Source organism: Synchytrium microbalum (assembly GCF_006535985.1).
Source record: "Synchytrium microbalum strain JEL517 chromosome Unknown SmJEL517_scf0005, whole genome shotgun sequence".
Classification (NCBI taxonomy): Eukaryota; Fungi; Chytridiomycota; class Chytridiomycetes; order Synchytriales; family Synchytriaceae; genus Synchytrium; species Synchytrium microbalum.
Genome location: NW_022158354.1, coordinates 1 through 24,751, shown reverse-complemented (window position 1 = coordinate 24,751; position 24,751 = coordinate 1). Strand labels below are relative to the sequence as shown.

The window sequence follows — 24,751 nt, the reverse complement described above, 5'->3', positions numbered from 1 at the left end:
TAGCAGAACAAGGTGTCTTGGTTAAAATCAAATAGAGTTCAAAATGAGACCACGAGTCATATGGGAGGTACGAGGCCTTGTTTTTACATGTCGGAGAATTCTTTTTACAAATCCAGCTGTCCATATTAAATACTTGTGATGCGAATGCGAGAGCGAGACAGAGTGGAAGTAATAATAAATTCAAATCTTTTCCTGTTTCTTTTACTGCAATGAAGTCTTTGCAACTTCGTAAACTCCCAAAAAGATACTGCCACCTAACGAAATCCACAACACACGAGGGACAATCCCAGAAAACAATCTCCCCCATCCCTCTTCTCTCAAAATATGGGAGAATGTAGATACGATGGTGGGTGATTCCTTCCCAGTCTTGTTTGATAACATGATTCGTGTTTTGACTACGTCTAGCGGTGTAGTGAGACCAGCTGCTACACCACCTGATATGGAGCCGCAGAGAGCAATTTCGTATGGTAGCGGTGGGTGGTTGAACCATGTTGACCATTTCACCTTATTATGGAAGGTTTTTGTTATGTGGTGAAGACTAAGTGAATTGTGTATAACAAATACCTTGAGCCACTCATATAATGGGAATTGTATACAAGTGAATGGGATCTACCACAAGAAATTTATAAGTAAACGGAACAAAAAAAACAGAGTTGGCTGTCTCTATTACCTCACGAACAATGGTACTTGAAAACCCTCTATAGAAACCAAATACACCAGATGTACCCAATATCTGTCTCACAGCATGAGAAACAGATGTATACTGTTTTGTTTGCATTCTTTGTTTGATGACTTCTGTAGGTACACGTACTGTGCATGCTGCCTACAAGAAGAAATCGTTAGTGACAGCTTGAAACTGCAACAGCAATATAGCTCACGATTTCACCACCAGAAGCAGCCAACATGTGCATCACGTGCGGATTTATAGATGGGAAGTTTTTGCGCAGACCATCTTTCAGTCCTTCATAGGCCAAAAAGAACATGCCAGCTACACTTGTCCACAGGTCAGCATCAACCACAGGCATCGCCACACATCGCGACGTACCAGAAGGAGCAGATCCAATAACAGCAGATGATAGGCCCGAATAAATTCCTTTAAATCCACCAGCAGCTCGAAAGCCATTACGTGATTGCTATGGTCAGAACTATGGATTGTTAATGTTGGCAAATTTGACCAATTGGTTGCATGAATCAACTGATGTCAACGTACCAGACGTGTTTTGAGCGTATCTAGAGGGAATAGGACCGTATCTACAGCAGTACCAGCTATTCCGCCTGCCTATAGTTCAAGTTGTTAGAATTAGAAAATGAGTTGATAACAGCTTAAGCTTAAGAAAACACGGTCACTATGAATTAGTTTACCAGGAGAGCTTGCCAAGCAGATGGCGGTTTATCCATTTCTTCATGAAAAACACGTCCTTGGACAAGAAACTGTGCACCTTCCTTCAGCTTTCAACTTGCTGAAAAAAAAAACTTGAAAGACAGCATAGAACAAGATGGTGAGCAAAGGAGCGAGATAAAATGAATTTGAATTCGTTCATCGCGTATTTGCTAATCTATTCTCCCTTATGTAGCGGCCTATATTATTACAAGGACACGAACGTTCTCTCACTCGAGTCAAATACAATCGAGATGGCGACCTGCTCTTTTCTGTATCAAAGGACAACAAACCAAATGTATGGTGGTCGCATACTGGCGAGAGACTAGGCACATTCAATGGCCACAATGGTGCCATATGGGATTTGGATGTATCTTGTAAGCTTTGACATTTAACTGTTGGGACAAAAAAGACATGTCAGTGTCTAACGTGTATACTACATATGCAGATGACAGCACAAAACTACTCACAGGATCAGCTGACAATACATGCAGAATGTGGGATGTATCAAATGGAAAGGAGCTCTTTCAGTGGGAAACCGAAACTGCTGTCAGAGCTGTTGCTTGGGCTATGGGTGATCAACAGATGCTCTTTGTCACTGATGCTACCATGGGAAAGAAGTGTGAAATACACATTATAAACATTGAGGAAGATATGAATGAACGTGAGTTGCAAAGGATGGGTGTTGGGTTGCGGATGTTCTCTTGAACCAAGATATCGTAATCCTGGCCGTCTTTTTTGCTCCGTACACATCCTAACCATCCTCGTATACAGAATCACCAGACGCAGACATGATAATGACTGTAACAGGCTCAAAAGCTACCGTGGCTGGTTGGGGAAACCTCAATAAAGCCATATACACGGGCCACGAAGACGGTTCGATACAAGTATGGGATCCAGAATCTGGTGAACGTAATCGGATGGTCAAAATGCACTCGGGTCCCATACAAGACTTGCAATTCTCAAAGGACAGGAGTCATTTTATTACTGCTTCAAAAGATCACTCGGCTCAAATATTTGATGCCAAGACACTCAAAGTTATGAAGAAATATCAGACTGAACGACCTGTAAATTCTGCCGCATTGTCACCTAATAGGCCTCATGTAAGTGCTGACAAGAAATGGACCTCCATTACTGTTACTGGACGAAGTCTCTCTCGACTACATGAAATCTGACAACCACTCTCTTTCTACATAGATTATACTTGGAGGTGGTCAAGAAGCCATGTCCGTCACAACCACATCTGCAAGACAAGGAAAATTCGAAGTGAGATTCTTCCATCTAGTATTCGAAGAAGAATTAGGGCGTGTTAAAGGTCATTTCGGTCCCATCAACACTCTTGCATTCAGTCCTGATGGTCGAGGGTAAGTTACTCGTCTTGTTTTGTGATAGCAGATACAGTGTATTGTGTAGTCTTGATGCCGCTGATATCAAGTCATATATTCACTTGTAACTTCCATTTTTGTGCCCATGTAGATTTGCAAGTGGAGGAGAAGATGGTTATATCCGATTACACTTTTTCGATGAGGACTATTACACTTTTGCGTATGTGTACATCCAGCACGCAGACCACTTTTTACCGTTTACTAAATTATGAATATTTTCTATAGATACGAAGAGGAAAAAATTCAACAATAAACAAGTGCTCTATGATGGATGTATAGTTTGTCTAGTCTGTTTTCTAATATAACAGATTGGGATGCAAGAACAAGTGGTTGATGATGTCTATTGATGCTTTCATGGTGTGTCTGGAGTTACTCTGTTGGGTTTGAAAAGGAGGGTTTTATTATCAACAGCTTCGTCGAGTGGCTTGTCACGGATGTTCAATGCCTGAAAATACAGATTCCGTCAGATTTGTGGGGCCACAAACACGATCTACAATGAGTTGAATGGAGTTAGCACTCCGAGCCAACGCATCGAATACTAACCAATGATTCAATTCTTTTGTCGAAACCTTCAGAGACCAGGAGTGCCGCTATTGGGATTTGAAGACAGGATTGGTTGTCGTGATTTTCCAAAACTCTAACCAACGAGGGTGTAATGCTGCCAATGCCAGTCCAAAGCCCGGATATGAAACCCCAGATGACACTCTTCTTACCCTTTTAAAGAGAGATAGCTTTTTGGGATTTGGATGTGTCTTCCTCCATGACGTTGACATCTATGTTGACGAAACAACGCAGAAGCTAACAAATGTATCTGTTAAGACGGCAGCGCAATACAACTCACAGGATCAGCTGAAAGCATATGCAGAACTTGGGATGTATCAAGTCGAAAGGAAACTTCGATTGCCAAACCAGAACTGCCTCCGAGCTGTTGCTTGGACTATGGGTGATAAGCATACAGGTACTATCAGTTCGTGTCATAGAGTTGCTTTTGATAGTTGATTGTGGTGTTATCATTGTGTTAATGATGACAGCGATTTGGAAAACCAGTTGTTTCTGTTTTGTTGCCCATGTAGATTTGCAAGAATAGGAGAGGGTGTTGTAACCGATACACCTTTTAACGGGGACTCTTGCGTATGTGTATACCCAAAACACATTCCCACACATTCAATCTTTTACCGTTTACTAAATTCTTATCAACAATAAACAAATGGTTTATGATGGATGTACAGTGGTCTGTCTAGTCTGTGTTCTAATATAACAGATCAGAAATTTGAATGGAAAACTCGTCTAGTGGTTGATTGTGTCTCTGGATCCCTTCATGGTTTCCCTTGAGCGACTCTGTTATTTGACGGGAGGATGTTAGCATCAACAATAACAAAGAATCACAGTGGGGTGAGTCTAAAACCATATCCGAGACTAACTTTATTCTTGTTTTTCTTCTCCTTGGACTGCTTTTCCAAATACTTCAACACGGCTCCCATTCCTTGACCAATAATTGACATTGGAGGGTTGTCAAAGGGATTGTCACGGATATCCAACGTCTAATTTGATAAATGGTTGAGTATGGGCCCCAAACAATGGGAAGTGAATCTCTTTGAATTGAGTTATCACTTACGGTCAACGCATCACACATGTACAACTCATCTGGCAAATCAGACAAGAGATTGTAACTGACATCCAATCTCTGTAATTTGACCATGTGTCCGACTTCTGACGTCAGAATTGCGAGTTTGTTGGATCTTATTTCGAGAACTTCTAGTTCTACTAGTTGTCTGTATAATGAGAGAGAATGGGTTGTTAGAAAAGAGGACATTCATATAGAGCATATTGAAAGTAGTAAGGAGCTTACCCAATAGATTTAGGCAAATACTCAATCTTGTTGTTATTCATATACAGCCTCGAAATCTTGGTCAGGTTACCAATATCATCCGGCAATGCAACAAGCAAGTTATCACTAATGTCCAATTCGATGAGGTTGGCGAGGTTGCAGATTTCGTCGGGTAAGAATTCGATGCTGTTCTGACTATACATCCAATCAAATTGTTAGTTATATCTGAGTTAACTCTGTGACATCCTTGGTGAAGAAAGACCCCTTTTTTGCATACCTGAGGAAGATACGCTGCAGATTATCCAGTTTAGCAATACTATTTGGTATAGCATATGATCCCAGCTGATTTCTACGGAGATCGAGGTAGATCAATTCACTTAATGAGCCGATTGAATCCGGGATTTGTTTGAGCGAGCATGTGTTTGCATCTAGACGTTTCAGGTGGACTAAACTTCCAATGAATTCTGTTAAATGGCACAAAAAAGGGTATGTCAGCGTAAAAATATTTCACATTGTTGTGATGATGAGATTTGGGTATCGATGATAAAAAGAAAAAAGTTGATGAAGGCCGTGCAGGATGCACACTTACGAGGCAGCTCTTCAATCTGCGTATTTTCCTTCATAATCAACTCGACCAAATTCGTCCAATATTTCAATCCAGAAGGAAGAGTTTCCAGTTTCGTGTTTCTCACGTTTATACCACGTAGATTTCGTAGACGGGCTACACTTCCTGGTAGTTCAGCTAGCTGTCGGTTTTCTTGAATATCAAATAGTTCAAGTTTTACAAGACCTCCGACTATAATGATTGATGGCAAGTTAGTACCAACCAAAACAAGGGAGATCGCACTTCTAAATGCATCTTAGAAGTCTGGATCTCTTTTCCAATGTACCTGATTCAGGAATATCCTTCAAGTGATTTGATCCAATCAAAAAAACAGTCAGGTTGGGCAACATGCCAATAGATTCAGGGAGTTTCACGATTGCATTGTTTGTCAGATTGAGTTCCTGTATGAGCCAAGAATTTATTATCAGTGTGGTTCAATTAGCCTCTAGCAAGAAAGGGGTTTTTTTGTTGCTTTACCTTCAACATTCTCATATTCGAAATGTTATCACCAATAGTTCGTATCTTGTTGTTTTTAGCATGTAGGATTTCCAATGACGCTAGTGTGAAGATACCTGATGGGATTGACTAGACCAAAATGGCCACAGTCAGAGACTCACAACGCTTAGTGAAAGACAAAACGATACTCACTTTAAGAGCATTGTCAGAAACATTCACTTCTTTCAATTGTCGTAACTTTGCTATTATTTCTGGAATATCCCTATTTGATTGTAAATACGTCAGAGACCCCATTCCTACATCAGCAAAAAAGATACGAAAAAGCCTCCCATAACTCACTCAAGCTGATTTCCACTCAAATCAAGACGTTGCAGATTAATCAATTCAGAAATCTTGTTTGATATTGGTGTGCAGAATAATCGATTTTGTGCTAAATTTCGGACGCAAAGTGTAAGTTTCCAGCCAAAAGGGATCCCTGGACCATGCGGCGATAGCATGTGGTTGCTCACATGCATTGATATCCGTTATCGAAGTCGGGAGGTCAGACGGGAAGGAAGTGATTGTGTTGTTTGATATATTCAGTGTAGTTAGTTTCGTCAGTTTCACTAGCAATCGAGAATAACGGTTAGATTGCCATTTTAGTACGGATGCAATAAATCTCAGATAACATACATAGTTCTTGAGGCAGATCCGTCAATGAGTTATTACTGACATTCAGCGTTTCTAATTTCTTGCAGACTTTGATATCGCTTGGAATTTCCTTCAAGCTGTGAGAGGATAGGTCGAGAGTGTCTTGCCGACGTGCATTGGATATTTCTTTTGATAGTGGAGATCCCATCGTTTATCCACTTCTAAATCTTTATGGTTTGGTAGGTTGAGAAATTGCGATGCCGAATTGTGGTTCGGAGAGTTAAAGAAGAGCGAATCTGGCCAGGACAGAGGCGATCATGAAAATTCAAGTTAAATTACACGAAAAGGACGTGTCGGCAAATCTATTATAAGCTCTTCTTTGTCGTTTCTAGCGTCCTTCGTTTTTTGCTGGCAAAATGATCAAAGTGACTACTATGGATGAAGAGGATGAAGCACCTGAGCTTATACCTGATGATGAAGAGGCTCCAGCTGTGTCTGATATTGCACAGTACGTACACCATCTTGTTTATTGTTTTGGTAAAGTGGAGCTGAGAACAAGAGACCTAATCTTTGGAATCGTTGACAGGATCCAACCACTGCTACCATCTACGTCACTACAAGAACGTGTTCCAGTGACTATCATTACTGGCTTCTTGGGTTTGTCCCTTACTGTGATCTTTTACCTCTGACATCAAAACACATCAATCACACCATCTTGCACATACAGGATCAGGCAAAACAACCCTCGTCCAAAACATCCTCACTTCCCCGCACCACAAGAAACGCATCGCCGTAATCCTAAACGAGTTTGGCGACTCGGCCGGTATCGAAAAAACAAACAACACTACAACTCTCTCATCAAACGATGCCTCACAACAACCACTCCCACAATGGGTCGAACTCGCAAACGGCTGTCTCTGCTGCTCGACAAAGGACACGGGCATACAAGCTATCGAATCCCTAATGGAATCCAGGGGTCGGTTCGACTACATTCTGCTCGAATCGACCGGACTGGCGGATCCAGCTCCCATCGCGTCGATATTTTGGCTGGATGAGGGCCTAGCTAGCAGTGTGAAACTCGATGGGATTGTGACTGTTGTTGATGCGAAGCATGTGTTGAAATATTTGGAGGAGGAGTCCGGTGTGCATGGACATGGTGTTAATGAGGCGACAAGGCAGATTGCGTTGGCTGATCGGATACTGGTTAATAAGGTGGATTTGGTTGATGATGCAGGTGTGAAGGAGGTGGAGGGGGTTGTTAGAGGGATTAATGCTGTCGCTCCTGTTGCGCGGTGTGTGAAATCCATGTAAGAGACATTATCGTAGCTTGCAGGTTTTCCCTTTAGTTAAGACGCATGATTTGTGTAGAGTGGATCTTGACTTTATACTTGGACTAAACGCTTTTGATGGACGGCAAGCGCCACAAGAAGTACACGAAGATACCACGATACATCATCATGAACATGATCACGACCACACGTCTGTACGTAGCATCCATATAAGTTTTCCTTTTTTCCCACTCACCAAAATTCACACACACAGCACGTAACAACAATATCATTCACACACTCAACACCCATCCACCGCACCTGCTTCGAATCCTGGCTGCAGCGCATCCTATGGGAGCCTGCCGCCATAGAAAACTTACCAGGCCTTGAGATCCTACGTCTCAAAGCCGTGCTTGATTTAGTCGAGTCACCTAATACGAGGACGATAGTGCAAGCTGTGAGGGAATTGTATGATTTGAATGATGGTGGTGTGTGGGAGGAGGGTATAGATAAGAGGGTTTGTCGAGTTGTAATTATTGGGAAGGGGCTGAAGAAAGAGGTCTTGTATCAGAGTTTTGTAGATGCTGTTACGTGAGAAGTTGTGAATACAGTAGTTTTTGCATTGATTGCACTGAGGTGGTGGTTTTAGGTATGGGATTGTTTACTGTTGGTTGATGCCAAACATGTGTTGTGGGGGTTTGAATCCAACATGGTGGCGCCAACGCAACCACGGAATACATTCGGGGAGTTATCACTGGGATGAATGATGTCGCTCTCATTGCCCGTTGTGTGGAATCCATGCTGTAACAGCCAGTCCATGATTTTTTATGGCTCCTTTTCTCGCTCTTGCATTTTCGAACATCTCTTGCGTAGAGCCAATGAATCTTGCCACTATATACTAGCATTGAGCGCTTTCGATGGATGACAACGACCGGGAGGCCTACGTAAAGATGCTACGATACATCATTATGACCGTGATCACGACTACTCAAGTTGACAACCCAACTCTCACTAGCATGGAACAACAAAACCATTCGCACGCTCAACCCCCATCCACCGCTCACCCTTCGAATAATCTAACTCATCCTATGAGAATCTGCAACCCTACAACATGTATAGGTCTTGAGATCCTACATCTCAAAGCCGTGCTTGATGCAATCGCGTCACGGGGAGGCAAGAGTGCTTTGTATGCTGCGAGGGAATGGTATGATTTGAATGATTGAATGATGGTGGTATGTGGGATGCGGGTATAGATAAGACAGTTTGTCGTCGGATTGTAATTATTGGGACGAGGCTGAAGAAGGATGTGATTTATTAGAGTTTGTTAGATGTTGTTACGTGAGAAAATGTACATATGGTAGTTTGACATTGCATGACATGTCGTCGAAGGAGTTTCTTTGTGCAGAAGTTCTATTTTTAAATTGCAAACTTATTGAAAGGCAAACTATGAAAACAGCACAACCAAAAACAAGCAAATGCAGCATAAAAACAGCCATCTTCTATAACCCTCCCAATCGTTCGTTTCACTCTACTCTCCCTCATTTCTAGATTTTTGATGTAGCCATCTCAGCAGCACTTGGCGTGCTCGGCAAAGTAGCCGCCACAGCAGTAGCAGCAGCAACCAACGGCGACTTGCCCGCATCAGTAACAGTCTCATACGGAGGCGACGGCGACGTTCCGCCATACATCATCTGCGGATAATGCATCCCAGTTCCATCAGGCACGTAGTATGCCCCTACACCATTCATGTGCCCACTATTTACATCCATCATAGTCTTGATATCCCCTTGCTGTATACTGTACGGATACGTGTGTGTTGCAAACGGTATAAATGGTGTTGCTTGGATCATGTCAAACATAGATGGCGATGTTGGCGAGTGTGTGATGTGTTGTATGTAGGGCACGGTGGGTATGTATGTTGGGTATGCTGTATAGTATGTTGTTGTTTGTGGGTGTGGGGTTGACATTGGTATGGCTGTTGTTGGTGGGGTTTGTACATTTGGTTGTGGTGCTGGCATGTTTCTTCTGTAGCTTGTTTGGCGTATGCGCGGTGATTGTATGTAGGTGTGTTGTTGTTGTAATTGCTGCTGTTGTTGCAAGAGGAGGACTTCTTGCGTTGGCCAGCCGCCATAGTGGTGATTGTGGACTTTTACTCGTGGGTCGCCTTGGACTGGCATGCCGTCTGGGCCTGTACGGAGGATTTTGCGTGAGTTGTCGGGTTTGAGATATAAATGACACTCAAAAACGACAAATGCTTGTTGTTTGTGATTGAATTCTGATGTGGCGCAAGTCGAGCTCACGCATTGAATATCTCTCAATAAGAACAATGCAAGTATGCAGCATGTAGCTTACCAGTCACTTTAACAGCCTGCCACCCCTTGTCTCCTCTTGCGACGTCAAATTCTACATCTTCACCTGTTGTGAAAGGTGTGGTATTATAGGTGTGTCGGTACAAACGGTGTTACAAACTTACCTTCAGCCAATGATCGGAAGCCTCCCGAGTTGATGATTGAAGTCCAATGTACGAATACTATGAGTATGGGGAGTGAGAGTCAATACTCCCGAATGTGCAAGATCGTGAGACATGAGAAGTGTTGATGTCTGTCTTGTTTTTCATCAGCAGCCGCATCTTCCCATTGAAAGCACCCAATATAAAGAACTGACAGATTGTAAAAGAAGCATGGGTATGTGCTTGTGTTTATCACAAGTCCGCAAGATCCCGATTAAAGCACAAAGGACACAAAAGGGATCGAGCTGGAGATGTACCTTCTTCGCCAATAGTAGGATCATTTGGTATGATGAATCCATAGCCTACAAATCACAAAGAGAGAGTAGGGGTGATGAGCATCATCGTGGATGCGTGTTTTCAAAGCCTCAACACACAATTGGCAACTTGATGTCCAACCTTTTTGCGAGTTAAAGAACTAGAGAAGGCGAGAATGTAGTTAGTCTGAGTGGTCATTTTATGATACAAATGCTGGCTTTCTGCCACATGCCTTGATTTTGCCCTTGAATGATGTGAGCTGTTGCTGGTCAACAATTGGCTCGAATACGATAGAGTCTTGCATCCTTGTTGGGAACGAGAGGCAGATAATATGATAAAGGATGGCTAGAGAATGTATCCACGTTGGTGCGCCTTCTCTTCTTATTGCTCTCGTTGGGAAGCCAGACTGCTTGTCTCCGGTTTGAATTGGTCGGATGCCAGAGACTGCTCAAACTCTCCAAATCTCCAACGTTCTTCAAACCACACGAGGGATATTATTATCGGCAAATACTCTACACCTGTGAGCAATAGGCGACTCTATCACTAGATCCGATAAGACACGGTGTATTTTAAAAGACACACCACTAGAACGATAACGATAAACTCCTCGGCTTTCCTGGCAAAGCAAGTTGTTGGCCCACTCGTTGGTTCCAAACAAACAAGAAGGAAAAAATCCAAACAAGCGCAGGGGTTTCAAACATACAGTTTTGCCATGCAAGCGGTGAGGAAGAATCGCTCTCGTAGACGCCTCTATCAGTGTTTGGAGGTACAGATTCGGTACAGGATGAGTTTTTTTTTCCCTCTTCTCTCGTCTTTTTCCTGATGTTGAACATTCGACTCGAACATTATATGTGTGCACCAACGTTTTTATCAAAACCACAATATTTGTCCACGCGGTTGCTCATCATGACACCATCGAGTCCGCACAATTGTGAGGAATCTATATCGTGACGGTCCCTCTACTAGTTGCCCGATCAATGTTCATGTCCCAGTTGGCCGTTTTCCTTGAACGAAACCCGTCGTTTGTCGCGAGAGAGGACACTAGATCCCTTTTCACACTATGGGCCGATCCGATGCAGAGTCCACATATTAAAAATAAATCCAAGCATCCTCGTGCGAGTGCGTCGCTCTACTAGAAGGTGATCGTCTCCTCATCTATTAGGTCACTATTGAGGCTGTCGCCAGCAACAACACATTCAGGATGCAGCGAGCTAGAATACACCTCCTATCTTCGTGCCAGCAATGTATACGTCACCAGCAATGGCGTACATTAGCTTCCTCTTCTGCATCACAACCAAAACCAAAGATTGAAGCAACTGGTCCACTGAAGGGTATTAAAATACTGGACTTGGGAAGAGTGCTGGCTGCTCCATATGCCTCCATGATATTGGGTGATCTAGGGTAATCTGATGCGCTACATGTAGTTGGGTCTGGCAACCACGCTCACAATTACCTTTTTTACAGTGCCGATGTCATCAAGATTGAACAACCTGGGTCTGGTGGTATGTTGCTGAAGATTTGTATTTATTTGGTGATTGGAAATGTATACGAGAGAGCTGAAGCGGTTACCGGCTGCTCTGAGGAGAACTTGATGCAGTTCTCCACGGTTTTTTGGAACTCAGCAAGCTCCAACCACGTTTAGATGATACAAGGCATTGGGGACCACCATTCGCTAAAAACATTGATCCTAATGATACTGGTAAACCAGAATCTGCTTATTTCTTGGGTATCAACCGAGTAAGTGCTGACAAAACCTCACATTCGTCGCCCTTACATCTGCTGTGCTTTTGTCTCCTCTTTTAACAAATCCATTGGACAGAACAAGAAAAGCATGACTGTAAACCTCAAACACCCAGACGGTGTCGCAATAATAAAAAAACTAGCTGCCAAATGTGACATTCTCATTGAAAACTACTTGCCTGGTAAACTCGATGAGATGGGATTGGGGTATGAGGTTATGAAGCAGATTAATCCTAGATTGATTTATGCTTCTGTGACGGGATACGGACCTACAGGACCTGATTCGCAGAAGCCGGGTTATGATTTGATGATTGAGTGTGTATGATGTTTGGAGGGCATGTTCTGACACCAATGTGATCCCATTCTTTTGGTTGATTAAAGCACATTGTGTTTAGAGCGGAAGCTGGACTAATGTATATTACCGGAGAACGAGATGGGCCACCAGTTAAAGTCGGAGTTGCCATCACTGATATGGTGAGATTGATCAAAACATATGACCTTGTTTTGTATCAACTTACACATGAACTACTCCTTCACTGAACAGGTAACAGGCCTATACGCCCACGGCGGTATCCTGGCAGCCCTCATAGCCCGTCAAAAAACAAACCGTGGCCAAAAAGTCGATGTTTCCTTAATCGAATCACAAGCTGCTGCCCTCGCAAACATTGCCCATAACTGGTTAATCGGTGGTGTTGAAGCTTCTCGATGGGGAACTTCCCATCCTTCCATTGTACCGTATCAGAGATTCCCAACAAAGGACTCATTTGTTGTTGTGGGAGCTGGTAATGATAGACAGTTTGGCAAGTTGGTTGATGTCATGGGTATGGGCGAGTTTAAGAGTGATGAGAGGTTTAGGACTAATGATGGGAGGGTTAAGAATCGTGTTGTTTTGGTATGTCATTGTTAAATTTGAACACTTCAGGATTGTCCTCCTGTGGCTTTTTTGCCACTTCGGACTGAGCGTTTGCACTGACATGTTTTCGCATTTTCGTATAGATCGAGACAATGAGCAACATTTTCAAAACCCAAACGACCGAATACTGGCTCAAAGCTTTAGAACCAATCAATATTCCATTTGCGCCTGTCAACAATATAGGTAAGCAAACGCTTTTTGGACAAAAAAACACCTCGCCAGTCTGCTTTGACATTCTCTTCCTCTCTCAAAGCACAAACATTCGCACACCCACAAGTAATACATCGCAAAATGATTGAAGAAGTAGACCACCCAAGAGCTGGTAAAATCAAGATTGCCGGTATACCCGTCAAGTACAGTGGCACTCCACCGAACGTGAGACTACCACCTCCAGTGCTGGGACAACATACCAGAGAAGTTTTGTCCACATTCTTGGACTACTCGGACAACGAGATTGATGCTTTTATTGCTGAGAAGGTTGTATAAGAAATGGAGAGGGGATAATTTTGAGAATTGTGAACCTCAATCATAACGTTTGCACAGGCTTCTTTTGCACTAGAATACTAATAAACATATTCAAGAACAAACACCGAGTTTGCATTTGCTCTCCATGTTATGATGAAAGAGAACTCATTCGACGAAAACAAGGGACTCAACCTTTTGAAAGAACCCATGGACATGATGCTGATGTCATACAACTGGGCGTCTGGTTGGGGAAAGGGTGTTGCAACAAACATTCAACATTCTGTGCATAACCGTGCATTGATTTTTTTAGTTTACTGGGAGAAGAAGTGTCTGTGGGACATGAATTCACGAAACGGATTAATTCTGCACTGATTTATGGTTCTGTAACTGGAGGCCGGGAAACGAGTTTTGAACATTACCTGAGTTATATATTCGTTTTGCAAGATATGACCTGAAGAAAGCCGGATGTGGTTTCTTGTCTTGTCACAGGCCTCAAGCAACATTGACATCATTTCATTACCTGATGGTTCCACCAAGTGTTGAAGTTGGAGTTGAAATCACTGGCATGATGAGATCATCACGACTTACCATCCATGTTGATTTTTTTGTTTTTGGGTTTCATGACCTTTTACTCACGCGGATCCACAAGCACGCTTTTTGGGTGCAAGGCTGTTATGCACACGCTCCAAAGAGCTTCAACCATCACAACAACAAACCGTGGTCCAAAAGTCAACGTTTCTCTAATCGAATCACAAATTATTGATGGCAAGACGAGACGAAAAAAAATTGAGTGCAATTGTGTATGGCGTAGTTGTGAACCAACCATCAGTCAGGAGTAAGTTATATAGCACAAACATTCGCACAGTCCACACGGAGTACGTCGTAAAGTGATTGAAGAGGTAGATCCCGCTCGCGCTGGGAAACTCAATCAGACTGCCGATATACCCTTGAGATACATGGGAATCCAATGTGAGAGTGCCACCTTCAGTGCTGCGACGATTTACGAGAGAAGCCTTGTCTACGTATCCAAGAGGAGATCCACGCCTTTTTTCGCAGAGATGGCTGTGTAGAAATGGAGATGATGTGAGGGTTCTGACCTAGTCCAATGAGTGCAAACCATGCTGTTTTTGCACTAGAATATTGACAGACGTGTTCAAGAACGAAAACCAGGCGTACACGGCCGAATCATTGATGCAAAGATGAAATCTCTTGAAGCTACGATATGATACAAATTCTAGCGGTTGTCTTCATGTGTGCTATATACTAAAAGTGCTTGACGACGAGGCCTCATTCTTATTCTATGTTTGAAAGTGCAATTTTTTTTTCATTAAGCTCATCAGCCATGCTCCTGCGTTCATCTTCCAATCGTTTCTATACACAAGAGCGAGTAATTGGTCAATCACACTATTTTTTTTTTTTTGCCATCTTAACACCTTGACAAGGAAACTCGACACATACCAACAATATAGGATTTGCTGTCTTTGCAATCTCCTGATCACGTCGGTCAACACGAGACTGCAAATCCATAATGTCTCGTCGTATCTGATCTCGTTCTTCCCCATCGACGTCTAGGTCAGCAAAAGCGTGAGCATAAAGCGGATAAAGCAGAGCGAAAAAGAGAAAAAAATGTCGACGGAACGAAAAGACCATGGTCTTACCATCATCACCAACTTGCTCAAACTCATCATCACTCATCCCATTTTCTCCACGTTCATCAAATTGAATCTCAACTTCCTCGTATTGTTCCAAATCACCAGCAGACCCAGTCTCACTTTGTGGTCGATGTATACGTCCATCTCCGCCAGTTACACTTCCATTATCTGCATTATCGTCATCATCACCACCTTCAAATGCTTCATCAAAAGCAGCATCAAACATGTCATCTTCTTCATCTTCATCGTCTGATTCACGATTCGAGTTTACTGGTGAAGATGCTGGTTGTGGGATGTTGTATTGTTGTTGATGGTACGGTCCTTGGATTTGTTGTGGGAGGAATGATGCGGCATAGTTATTGTTATAACTATTGTTGTTGTCTGGTTGTTGAGCGTAATCCATGTCGTAATCTTCTTCGTCTTGATGTAGTGGTTGTATTTCTTCTTCTTCATCATCATCATTGCGGACTTGATCGAGGTCTGATATGAACCTTAATTCTATGAAAAGACCCTCATTTAGAGCGTGTGTGCTTTGGTTTTGCTTGGTTTTATGACACTTGCCGATTTCAATCTCTTCAGATAGCAAGTCCTCTTCCAACAATCTGATGACTTGTTTCTCAACCTCTTCAATAGCCTTACATAGGAATACAGTGAGCCAAAAGAGCGACTGAAGATATGTCCCATATGAGTTGTGTTGCAACCCACAATCACCACTTACAGATATGGGCATTCTTGGCCTGAATCGTCGCTTGCGAACCCAATGCATAGGAGGAGTCAGACCATGGTCATGTCTGAAATCCTTGATTCGTTCCAATGGTCGCAATATTGTAGCATCATCTGGAGCTTGGATGGGTCCTTCGACTACCAGCATCTAATGGGGAGAACGAGAGCGAGTTGATTGTTACGATGGGAGCCAAGAAAGCATGTAATATCGTTGTATAGTAGACATACCTGGCAAATGTCTGATATTTTGTAGAATTGTCGATTGTCATAAGTTTTGTGCGCTTCAATGATGCATGGCAAGTCGACGACTTTTCCACGAAACTTTTCCTTTCCATAAGTAATGACAGCTTTTCTTGTATCTAATACATAGCATTGTTAGATGAGAGACACACATAGCTTTGAATCACAAAATGCTGAGCAGATGTTGAATCAAGATCACATACCATAGAAGAAAAAGGACAAGTCAAGTGGTGCCTCGCTCTTTCTCAGAGTGCTTCTCAGCTTGTTTGCTTGATCAGGAGGTAGTCGTAGTATCATATGGTCTTCAATGAAATCGTCAGCAACTCCATCTTCCTTTGGTTTGGCTTCTGGACGTTTCTTGTGCTTTTCCTTGGCCTTGCCACTGGCCAGTAGCTTGAGTGTCGGGATCTTGCCACTCGTCCCTGCCTTGCCTTTAATCAGTGCTGTAAGCGACGACATCTTGCTGTCCTTGCTTTTGGAGAAACTGACGGCTGTTGTGATTGTTGGTGACAATGGAAGGGATTACTTTGATCAGAGAATTAATTTTATTACTATTCTACGCCATACTCACCAATTTGACGCGTCGCTCTCATCATAGGAACACGTTGAATCCAACAGACATCAACCTCAGCCAAAACCAATCAAGATGGACCAAGAGTTTGACTTTACAGAGCACTCACACAGAAGATTCAATCCTTTAACAAACTCATGGATATTATGCTCACCTCATAGATCTAAAAGACCTTGGCTGGGTAAGCACGTCGCCAGATCAAACGTGGCGATAGAGTACTCACAGTTTTCTTGTTCTGCAAGGCCAACAAGAGGAAACATCTGATGGTAAACAACTGAAAGGAATGCAATTCAACCGAAACAGCTCTGACCACCATCCTATTCGCTCGACATTTCAACAGATGCTCGACCTGAATATGACCCAACTTGCTATCTTTGCCCATCCAACAAGAGGTCGGGAGGAGCTTCTCAAAACCCACCATATACTGGAACGTTTGTATTCACTAATGATTTCCCGGCTGTTAAACCGGATCAGCCGCCGTTTGAATCTGGATCTTCAGGTATTTATCTGTCAATATTGCCCTTTTTTTGCACTATCCAACCAACACATACCACTTTACAACAGAAGATACTTTATCATCACGCTTAATAAAGGCTCGTGGTGTCCGCGGTACTTGTCGCGTCATGTGTTTCCATCCTCGACATGACTTGACCATGGCTGAAATGAGCCGTACAAACATTGAAGCAGTCATTGATACATGGACTGATCAAGTAAAAGAATTATCGGCTCTGGAATATGCTCGATATGTACAAGTGTTTGAGAATAAGGGTGCTGTTATGGGGTGTTCGAATCCTCATCCCCATTGTCAGGTATGTTAGTTCTCTTGCAAAAAAGACATGTATCTTGATAACAAATCACTTCTAAACTGACGGCAAACACACAACTCTTCCTAGATATGGGCTACGGAAGGCATACCAGAAGAACCAAAGAAGGAAATGGCGTCTCAAATCGCATACAAGGCCCAACATGGATCCTGCCTCTTGTGCGATTACGTGAATCTAGAAGTCTCAACACCATCAACACCACGAATCGTAATCCAGAACACGTCATTTGTATGTCTGGTCCCATATTGGGCTGTGTGGCCATACGAAACACTCGTCCTCCCTAAATCTCATATATCGTCTCTATCTGAGTTATCAGCTACTCAAAAATCGGAGTTGGCATCAATATTAGCAAAGATTACATGCCGATTCGATAACTTGTTTAATTGCTCGTTCCCGTATTCGATGGGTGTGCATGGTGCTCCTGTCGGTGATCGTAGTGGAGTGAATCATTTACATTTGCACTTCTATCCACCATTGCTGAGGAGTGCTACTGTTAAGAAGTTTCTTGTTGGGTAAGCCAAGAAACAGTATGTGCTATGGATGAAATACCTGAACTCATCGAACTGAATTTTGTTCTGATTCCATTCTAGATACGAAATGATGGCCGAATCACAACGAGACTTGACTGCTGAACAAGCTGCCGAACGTTTGAGAAATTGTTCGGAAGTACATTATAAACTTGTGAAAAATTAAAATCATTGAAACATATTGTTTAATTTTACATAAAGGCGTTCCTGTCTACAACAGTTTAATGATGTACTATAGCCAAAAAAGGAGCCTTTCTGAACCTAAAGTCATAGTGCAGCATCAAAACAATCCAGCACCGTTTCGGCTGCATCGTCAGCTAAAAGACCCAAAAACATCAGGTCACCTATGTTTCTATAAAGTGGAATGCAACTGTATCTTACCATGCTCTATACGCGGCAAGATAATCCTACCGGCAGAACTTGTTGACTTGGGAGACTTTCGTAAAGGTCACAGCAGCTGTACACTACTTAGACCTTTAGTGACGTTCATGCTTTCAGCTATGGAGACGTCACGAAATTCAAATATGTGAAACCTCACCCAGCAAGAACACCAAAACCTGGCGTAACATTAACCAGAAGAGCTTGGTTAGTACCAGATTCACCTTATGGATAATACCTTCACGTCCACGCCATACTCGTCGCCCTTCAGTTTGCGGGGAACAGCTGCTTGTTCTACTGTTCCCTGCGACCAAAAAAAGCGCTAGTAGTATCGAATGTGTCAACATAGCTGTCACCTCTAGGTACACTTCCCCGTCGCCAAAGATACAAAAACAGTTACCACATGTTCAGAAATCTTTCCGGAAGGACCAAGCTTTCACAAAAGTAAATCAATGCAGCTGTATATAAATACCTGCCTATATACAAACAGTCTAAATGATTTTACACTGTAGCGAAATAACTGAATAGTAGGCCGTCCTATGCTGCAGAATCAAACGATCCAACAGCTTGATACAACAGCCATCCAGAATCCTTTCCAAATACACAAGCATAATCGTTCTCTCCATTGGCGAAGTATCCATGTTCGTACGTGTCCCATGATACTGGGGCGTCTGCAAAACCCCATACCATGACACTTGCCCAAGGTATTGAATGCACTGTAATTGTTTTTCTAATGTCATGAGCGAGCGAGATGTGAGCAGCCGAACCAAAAAAAGGGCGAGCCAATCCACGCAAGTGACGTACTGCAGATCGTCCACCACACGTTGTATAGACAAACATGAAATGAAACTAGACTGCCATCTACATGCAAGCAGAGTTCCTGATGCCGAGGTCGGCGGTGGTTCATATACGCATATGAATGGATTGGTTTGGCTCATAAACGACACTCTAACATTAGAAGACCGTCAATGCAAAAAAGGGACAGGAATAATATCTACATGTTTCAATTACCTTGGTGAACCTAACTCGACCATCCCCAACCACTCAAACAACTCCTCCAGCCTCGAATTCTCTTCCTCCTTCTCATCTTTTGACATGCCAGCATATTTCACTTCAGTTTGCGTCTTTAGTGAAGTGCCGATATCTGGAATCATGATGCCCTCCATTTGCCGTATTTGGGCAGGTGTAGTGTATTCTTTCGTACTGGCATGCTGTTGTTCGAATGTGACTTTTACAGGTTCACCAGTCTCTCTGTCATGACAGGATACGAAGAATGTCCTTGAGGTTGTCATTGTATGTGTCAAGCACCATAACACACGGTCGTAGAGTTTGGATTTTGGACTGAAGGAGGTGTTTGCAATGTCTATAGTCACGTCTAAGAAAGAAACGGGGATTTAAAGCCTGTGGCAAAAAAGGAATCACTCATGAAACGACGCGTACTAAATCGTTCAGCAGACTCATTGAATTTGCACTTTTTGCCAACCAATCCAGCTCTCTCGTATGTGTCTTTGGTTAGGTTGAGAATCATGCGACCTTTGGAGAAGAAGGAAGAGGCAGAAGGGCGTAAGTACGAGCTTGCATCCAGCCACAAGATCGTCATTCTCGTCTTTTTACCATCAGGAGTGATTGCTATAACATCACCAGCATCAATTTGTGCATCACACGTTAGGGCTGTCGTCCAACCTGGTAGAAAACGCGATGAATTCTTACTAAACAGAGAAATTCAATAGCATCAAAATTTAGTCTTACATTTCCGTATATACTTGTCCAGAAACGCAGGAGCAATCAATTGAGTTGGTGCAATGACAATCTGCTGATACTGGAAGGAATGACGACGTAGATGAGCAGATATCTCTGTTATGGATTCTGGCGATAGATCACGTGGAATCGGTATTAGCATCTCTACCTAATTGTGATTGTTAGCTTTACCGCATTCGAGAAATCCGCAAAAAACTCGCTGAAGCTTTCCATACTGTGCGATTAAAGTAGTGCGTCCGTATTCCTTTGTTATCCGGCTTGAAAGGACCTTGGCCTCGTGAGATGAGTAGCTTCGATTTGGGAGGAGAAGCAGAGATGACCGACATCTTCTTTTGTGTTGGGAAGGTGCGAATTCAGAACATTGTAGGTAATCAATGCCAATTAAAAGAATCAAAATTCAGATTGAAATGTACGAAAACTCGCGTGCTGTCAGTGCTTATAGTGTTGGTTCCTTTACATTGCTCGACGCGCTCAACTTTCTCTAAAAGATTTCTTTGACTGACAGAACGTGATAGATTGTTTGAATTGACGGATGCTGAACTTGTGAATAGGCGCTTGTAGTTATTTATACAACGTAGGAACCTTCCTTTCTACTCAAGGCTATCTCTAAAGGCAAGAATACATCATTGCGTGTTTTGTCATGGCTACGACCTTGAAGTCCTCACTCAATTAGATATAGATCATATCCCAAGTCGATATTTGGAATATCCCTTTCCTGTAGCTTTCCGAATCTGCGGGACCGAGAGCCTGGAACGTCCAAATGGCCTCAGATGGCAACAACATTAGAGTTGTGTGTCGATTTAGACCGCAGAATGGCCGGGAGGTCAAAGAAGAAGGAGGAATATCTGTCGCTTTTGATGATGACTATACCGAAGTTAAACTAGAGGTCGGTTCCTGAGCTAATATTGGTGGATTTGTGGTGAAGCAAAACATAGTGCTCAAAAATCACAATACTACAGAGCCGCGAGTATCCAGGTCAATTTACATTCGATCGTATCTTTGACTGGAATCACAATCAAAAGCAAGTTTTCGACTATTCTGCTCAGGCTGTGGTGCAAGGTGTGCTACATCTGCGTATATTGATCTAGTGACAACAGCTTTTTTTAAGCCATTGGTTTATAGATGTGATGAAAGGATATAACGGAACTATTTTTGCATATGGTCAAACTGGTGCAGGAAAGACCTTCACGATGATGGGTAACATGGAAAACCCTGAGCTGAAGGGAATGACTCCTCGGATAGTCGAGTCTATCTTCAGCACCATATTGCAGGCACCGTCTACGCTCGAATTCACAGTCAAAGTTTCTTTTATGGAGATATATATGGAGAAAATTAGGGATTTGTTGAATCGTAAGTGAGCTTCATTATTGTCTCAGTGACAATACAGTGACTCAGCTTTCCTTTTTGTAGCTTCAAACGATAACCTACCAATTCACGAAGAAAAAGTAAAAGGTGTCTATGTGAAAGGCCTTTTAGAAGTCTTTGTGGGATCTGTGGCAGAAGTGTATCAAGTGATGCAACAAGGAATGTCGAGTCGAGTTACAGCATCAACAGGAATGAATACTGAAAGTTCAAGAAGTCATTCTATATTCGTGCTGCAAATCTCGCAGCGAAATCTTATTGATGGAAGTGCCAAGACGGGCAAACTATTTCTCGTTGATTTGGCTGGCAGTGAGAAGGTCGGCAAGACTGGAGCTACTGGACAAACGTTAGAAGAGGCCAAGAAGATAAATAAGTCTCTTAGTGCTCTTGGAAATGTTATTAATGCTTTGACGGATAGCAAGGTCAGATTCATCGTTATAACCAGTAGTAATTTTTTGCCTCGTTTTTGCCGTACTCAAATTACAACTATTTGATTTATAGGCTCAACATGTACCATACCGAGACTCCAAATTGACCAGAATCTTACAAGAGTCACTGGGTGGTAATGCCAAGACAACATTAGTGATAAATTGTTCGCCTTCATCATTCAATGAGGCTGAAACACTGTCGACTTTACGGTTTGGAATGAGGTACGATGGCTCATTCGCACGTCATCAAGGTTTTTTTGGCGTACTGATTTAAGTTCAATCTTTCAAGGGCCAAGACAATCAAGAACAAGGCCAAAGTCAATGTTGAGCTTAGTCCAGCTGAACTCAAAGTCTTTTTACGAAAGGCTAAATCTGATATCGTCATTTTGCGAAACTACACTACTCTCTTGGAAGGTGAACTTGACGTGTGGAGATCAGGTGGAAATGTTGCTCAAGCAGATTGGGCTACTGCTGAGAAAGCAGGTGTTCCTCTAGACCTGTTAAATGCAGACGATGAATCTGTAGCCGCAAGCCCAACTCGTCCTCCATCAGTCAATCAACTCTCAATACCCACCAGCTCTTCCCCGAACGGTCGCCCCAATACTCCCTTTTCGCCACCTCTCGATCAAGATGAACGCGAAGAATTCCTAAAACGGGAGAACGAGTTGACTGATCAGCTTGCTGAAAAAGAAACTGAACTCAAGACTTTACGGACATTGGCTGCTTCTTTGCAAGAGGAGATGGCTCTGCTCAAGTCAAGAGAATCGGACGTTGCCAAAGACAACAAGGAATTGACTTCCTCATTGAATGAAATCAAGTTGCAGATGGAGAAGTTGACGTTTGAGCAGCAAGAATCCGGCATTGTTATGGATACGCTAAAGGATAGCAATGAAACTCTCAAGGAGAATAATGCAGAGTTGAAGAACGAAATTGACTTGCTCAAGGTATTTATATTTGCCACTCCTGTTTCACGTTGAATCTCACCTTTGTAATTTAATTTCCCAGACTCGAGTTCAACAAGCGCAGAAAACCAATGCAGAAGAACAAAATCGAGAAGTCAAGAAGCAAGAAAAGATTACGCAGATGATTGCAGAATATGGTCCTGATGTAAGTGACTACAAAAAAATGCCCTGTAATTCCAGCAATAAACTTCTGATTTGTTTCGTAGACCGAAAAGGAACGCGAAATGAGAGCCTCTCTCAACCGAATAACCAGCGGCACTAACCTAAACCCCAAATCATCAAGCCCTCAAACATCTCCAAAGAGCGGTCAACCTTCTCCATGGCCTACTCATACCCTCCAACACGAGCTCGTTCGAGTCAAATCTCAATTGTCAATCCAAGAGCTCATGGTTGACGAGCTATCACAAGCGTCCAAGACCGCGGAGGATGAAGTCAAGGCATTACGACAGCACAAGGATGATTTAGAACGTAAATACTCGAGTCTTGAGAAAGATTATCAACGATTACTGGGTGCTGATCAGACCACGAAGGCATCTTCGGATGAGCTTTCGAGTGCTCTGAGTGACTTGAAATCGAAACTTGAGACTCAATACCACGATAGCACTGAGCACCTGGAACGACAGGTTGAGAGTTTGAAGTCTGTTGTTGCCAAGAAGGAGGAAGAGATTACGACGTTGCAGCAGAGTGGTGGTTCAAAGGTACGTCATAACAAAACTCATTCGTAATGATGAGGATGCCATAGCTGAAATTACTCGCCATCATAGGACGTCCCTGACGCATCTGAAATCACCAAGATGCAAAAGACCATGGCAGATTGGGACGCCATGAAGACCAAACTCATGATTGATTTGGAAAACAGATGTCAGAAAGTGGTTGAACTAGAAATTGCTCTTGATGAAGCTAGGGAGCAATACAATGCTTTAATGAGAAACACGAATTCCAAAGCCCAACAACAAAAGATGGCATTCTTGGAAAGGAATCTGGAGCAGTTGACCAATGTCCAGAAGCAGGTATACCTGTTTTCTTGCTATTTTTTTGCTTACTAGTAGGTGTCATAGAACTGATTTGTTACCTTTGATGCATTAGCTCGTGGAACAAAACACGAATCTGAAAAAGGAAATGGCTGTAGCTGAACGCAAGCTGATTGCCCGAAATGACAGAATTCAGACATTGGAGCAATTGTTGGTTGATACGCAAAACAAGTTGGAGGCACAGACTCAACGGTTTGAGTCTGAGCTTGGTGCTATGAGAGATAGATTGCAAGAGGCTAGAAGTGAGTTGTGCTGTTAGTTAGTGATTGTGTTTCGATATGCCGACGACTCATTCCATTGTTTTTTTCAGCTACGGCTCCAGCACCAGCTAATCTCAGCTGGATGTACTCTGCCAAGATCGCCAAACCACTACGTGGTGGTGGTGGTGGAGCGCCCGAGGAAGTTATGAGACCGAGTGCTAGTGAACAATCATTAGACTCTAGTAGATCAGACCTGGGCAAGTTCTTTCGCGACCGTGCGTTTATTTGCAAAGACCTTGTTTTCTCATTTTTTCTTTTTTCAAATAATCAGCGGGGCATTTACCAAGTGCGAGCAATTCAAATATGTCACTGAACTCGAAAAAGAGCAGCTGGTATGTTTCTCTAATCGCCAAGAAGTAATTATCATTACGAGAACAGAATCTTTAGACCAGTTGATGATATTTGATGTCATTTATATTCCTTCATTCTCATATAAGAATACATTAATTGAAAACGAATCATGTTGAGATGTTTGTGCAAAGTACTCTTTGGGAGAGTGTGTGTACAGTAACCTCCTGTGTTGAAAACAAAAAAAAAAAACAGAATTAGACTAACCCCTCTGTGTTTATCAAGACAAAAAAAAAAAACAAAACCCACCTTCTTT

The 24,751-nt window shown here is 42.7% G+C and overlaps 9 protein-coding genes across 9 annotated transcripts; 5 read left to right on the top strand and 4 right to left on the bottom strand.

Moving 5' to 3' along the window:
• Positions 1-201: 201 nt before the first annotated feature.
• Positions 202-1,398, bottom strand: SmJEL517_g01410 (uncharacterized protein; the record flags this gene model as incomplete). Its single annotated transcript, XM_031167338.1, has 7 exons — positions 202-504; positions 565-609; positions 671-823; positions 879-988; positions 1,046-1,133; positions 1,211-1,279; positions 1,363-1,398. 7 exons carry the CDS (start codon positions 1,396-1,398, stop codon positions 202-204), a joined length of 804 nt encoding a protein of 267 aa, XP_031026463.1.
• A 98-nt stretch (positions 1,399-1,496) lies between these two features.
• Positions 1,497-3,016, top strand: SmJEL517_g01409 (uncharacterized protein; the record flags this gene model as incomplete). The annotated part of the gene is made up of 7 exons (XM_031167337.1): positions 1,497-1,499; positions 1,575-1,755; positions 1,827-2,042; positions 2,153-2,481; positions 2,576-2,742; positions 2,855-2,923; positions 2,989-3,016. The coding sequence occupies 7 exons, from the start codon at positions 1,497-1,499 to the stop codon at positions 3,014-3,016; spliced, it is 993 nt and encodes a 330-aa protein (XP_031026591.1).
• A 1,034-nt stretch (positions 3,017-4,050) lies between these two features.
• On the bottom strand, positions 4,051-6,489 carry SmJEL517_g01408 (uncharacterized protein; the record flags this gene model as incomplete). Its single annotated transcript, XM_031167336.1, has 12 exons — positions 4,051-4,101; positions 4,185-4,304; positions 4,379-4,535; positions 4,613-4,786; positions 4,869-5,055; positions 5,181-5,387; positions 5,482-5,596; positions 5,673-5,780; positions 5,844-5,913; positions 5,991-6,081; positions 6,161-6,256; positions 6,324-6,489. The coding sequence occupies 12 exons, from the start codon at positions 6,487-6,489 to the stop codon at positions 4,051-4,053; spliced, it is 1,542 nt and encodes a 513-aa protein (XP_031026590.1).
• Positions 6,490-6,697: 208 nt separating this feature from the next.
• SmJEL517_g01407 (uncharacterized protein) lies at positions 6,698-8,144 on the top strand (the record flags this gene model as incomplete). The annotated part of the gene is made up of 5 exons (XM_031167335.1): positions 6,698-6,789; positions 6,868-6,938; positions 7,009-7,588; positions 7,650-7,764; positions 7,824-8,144. The coding sequence occupies 5 exons, from the start codon at positions 6,698-6,700 to the stop codon at positions 8,142-8,144; spliced, it is 1,179 nt and encodes a 392-aa protein (XP_031026589.1).
• A 3,370-nt stretch (positions 8,145-11,514) lies between these two features.
• Positions 11,515-13,452, top strand: SmJEL517_g01406 (uncharacterized protein; the record flags this gene model as incomplete). The annotated part of the gene is made up of 8 exons (XM_031167334.1): positions 11,515-11,714; positions 11,778-11,815; positions 11,956-12,050; positions 12,133-12,368; positions 12,449-12,527; positions 12,598-12,945; positions 13,050-13,149; positions 13,220-13,452. The coding sequence occupies 8 exons, from the start codon at positions 11,515-11,517 to the stop codon at positions 13,450-13,452; spliced, it is 1,329 nt and encodes a 442-aa protein (XP_031026588.1).
• A 1,272-nt stretch (positions 13,453-14,724) lies between these two features.
• SmJEL517_g01405 (uncharacterized protein) lies at positions 14,725-16,505 on the bottom strand (the record flags this gene model as incomplete). Its single annotated transcript, XM_031167333.1, has 6 exons — positions 14,725-14,802; positions 14,890-14,999; positions 15,090-15,717; positions 15,802-15,954; positions 16,035-16,165; positions 16,250-16,505. The coding sequence occupies 6 exons, from the start codon at positions 16,503-16,505 to the stop codon at positions 14,725-14,727; spliced, it is 1,356 nt and encodes a 451-aa protein (XP_031026587.1).
• Positions 16,506-16,692: 187 nt separating this feature from the next.
• Positions 16,693-18,134, top strand: GAL7 (UDP-glucose---hexose-1-phosphate uridylyltransferase; the record flags this gene model as incomplete). The annotated part of the gene is made up of 6 exons (XM_031167332.1): positions 16,693-16,798; positions 16,860-16,883; positions 16,958-17,116; positions 17,182-17,426; positions 17,511-17,953; positions 18,032-18,134. The coding sequence occupies 6 exons, from the start codon at positions 16,693-16,695 to the stop codon at positions 18,132-18,134; spliced, it is 1,080 nt and encodes a 359-aa protein (XP_031026586.1).
• A 749-nt stretch (positions 18,135-18,883) lies between these two features.
• On the bottom strand, positions 18,884-20,430 carry SmJEL517_g01403 (uncharacterized protein; the record flags this gene model as incomplete). Its single annotated transcript, XM_031167331.1, has 6 exons — positions 18,884-19,076; positions 19,151-19,294; positions 19,358-19,721; positions 19,787-20,029; positions 20,096-20,252; positions 20,320-20,430. The coding sequence occupies 6 exons, from the start codon at positions 20,428-20,430 to the stop codon at positions 18,884-18,886; spliced, it is 1,212 nt and encodes a 403-aa protein (XP_031026585.1).
• A 434-nt stretch (positions 20,431-20,864) lies between these two features.
• Positions 20,865-24,614, top strand: SmJEL517_g01402 (uncharacterized protein; the record flags this gene model as incomplete). Its single annotated transcript, XM_031167330.1, has 12 exons — positions 20,865-20,990; positions 21,064-21,163; positions 21,227-21,454; positions 21,515-21,888; positions 21,968-22,116; positions 22,184-22,838; positions 22,900-23,001; positions 23,063-23,554; positions 23,621-23,866; positions 23,943-24,129; positions 24,198-24,348; positions 24,419-24,614. 12 exons carry the CDS (start codon positions 20,865-20,867, stop codon positions 24,612-24,614), a joined length of 3,006 nt encoding a protein of 1,001 aa, XP_031026584.1.
• Positions 24,615-24,751: the final 137 nt, after the last annotated feature.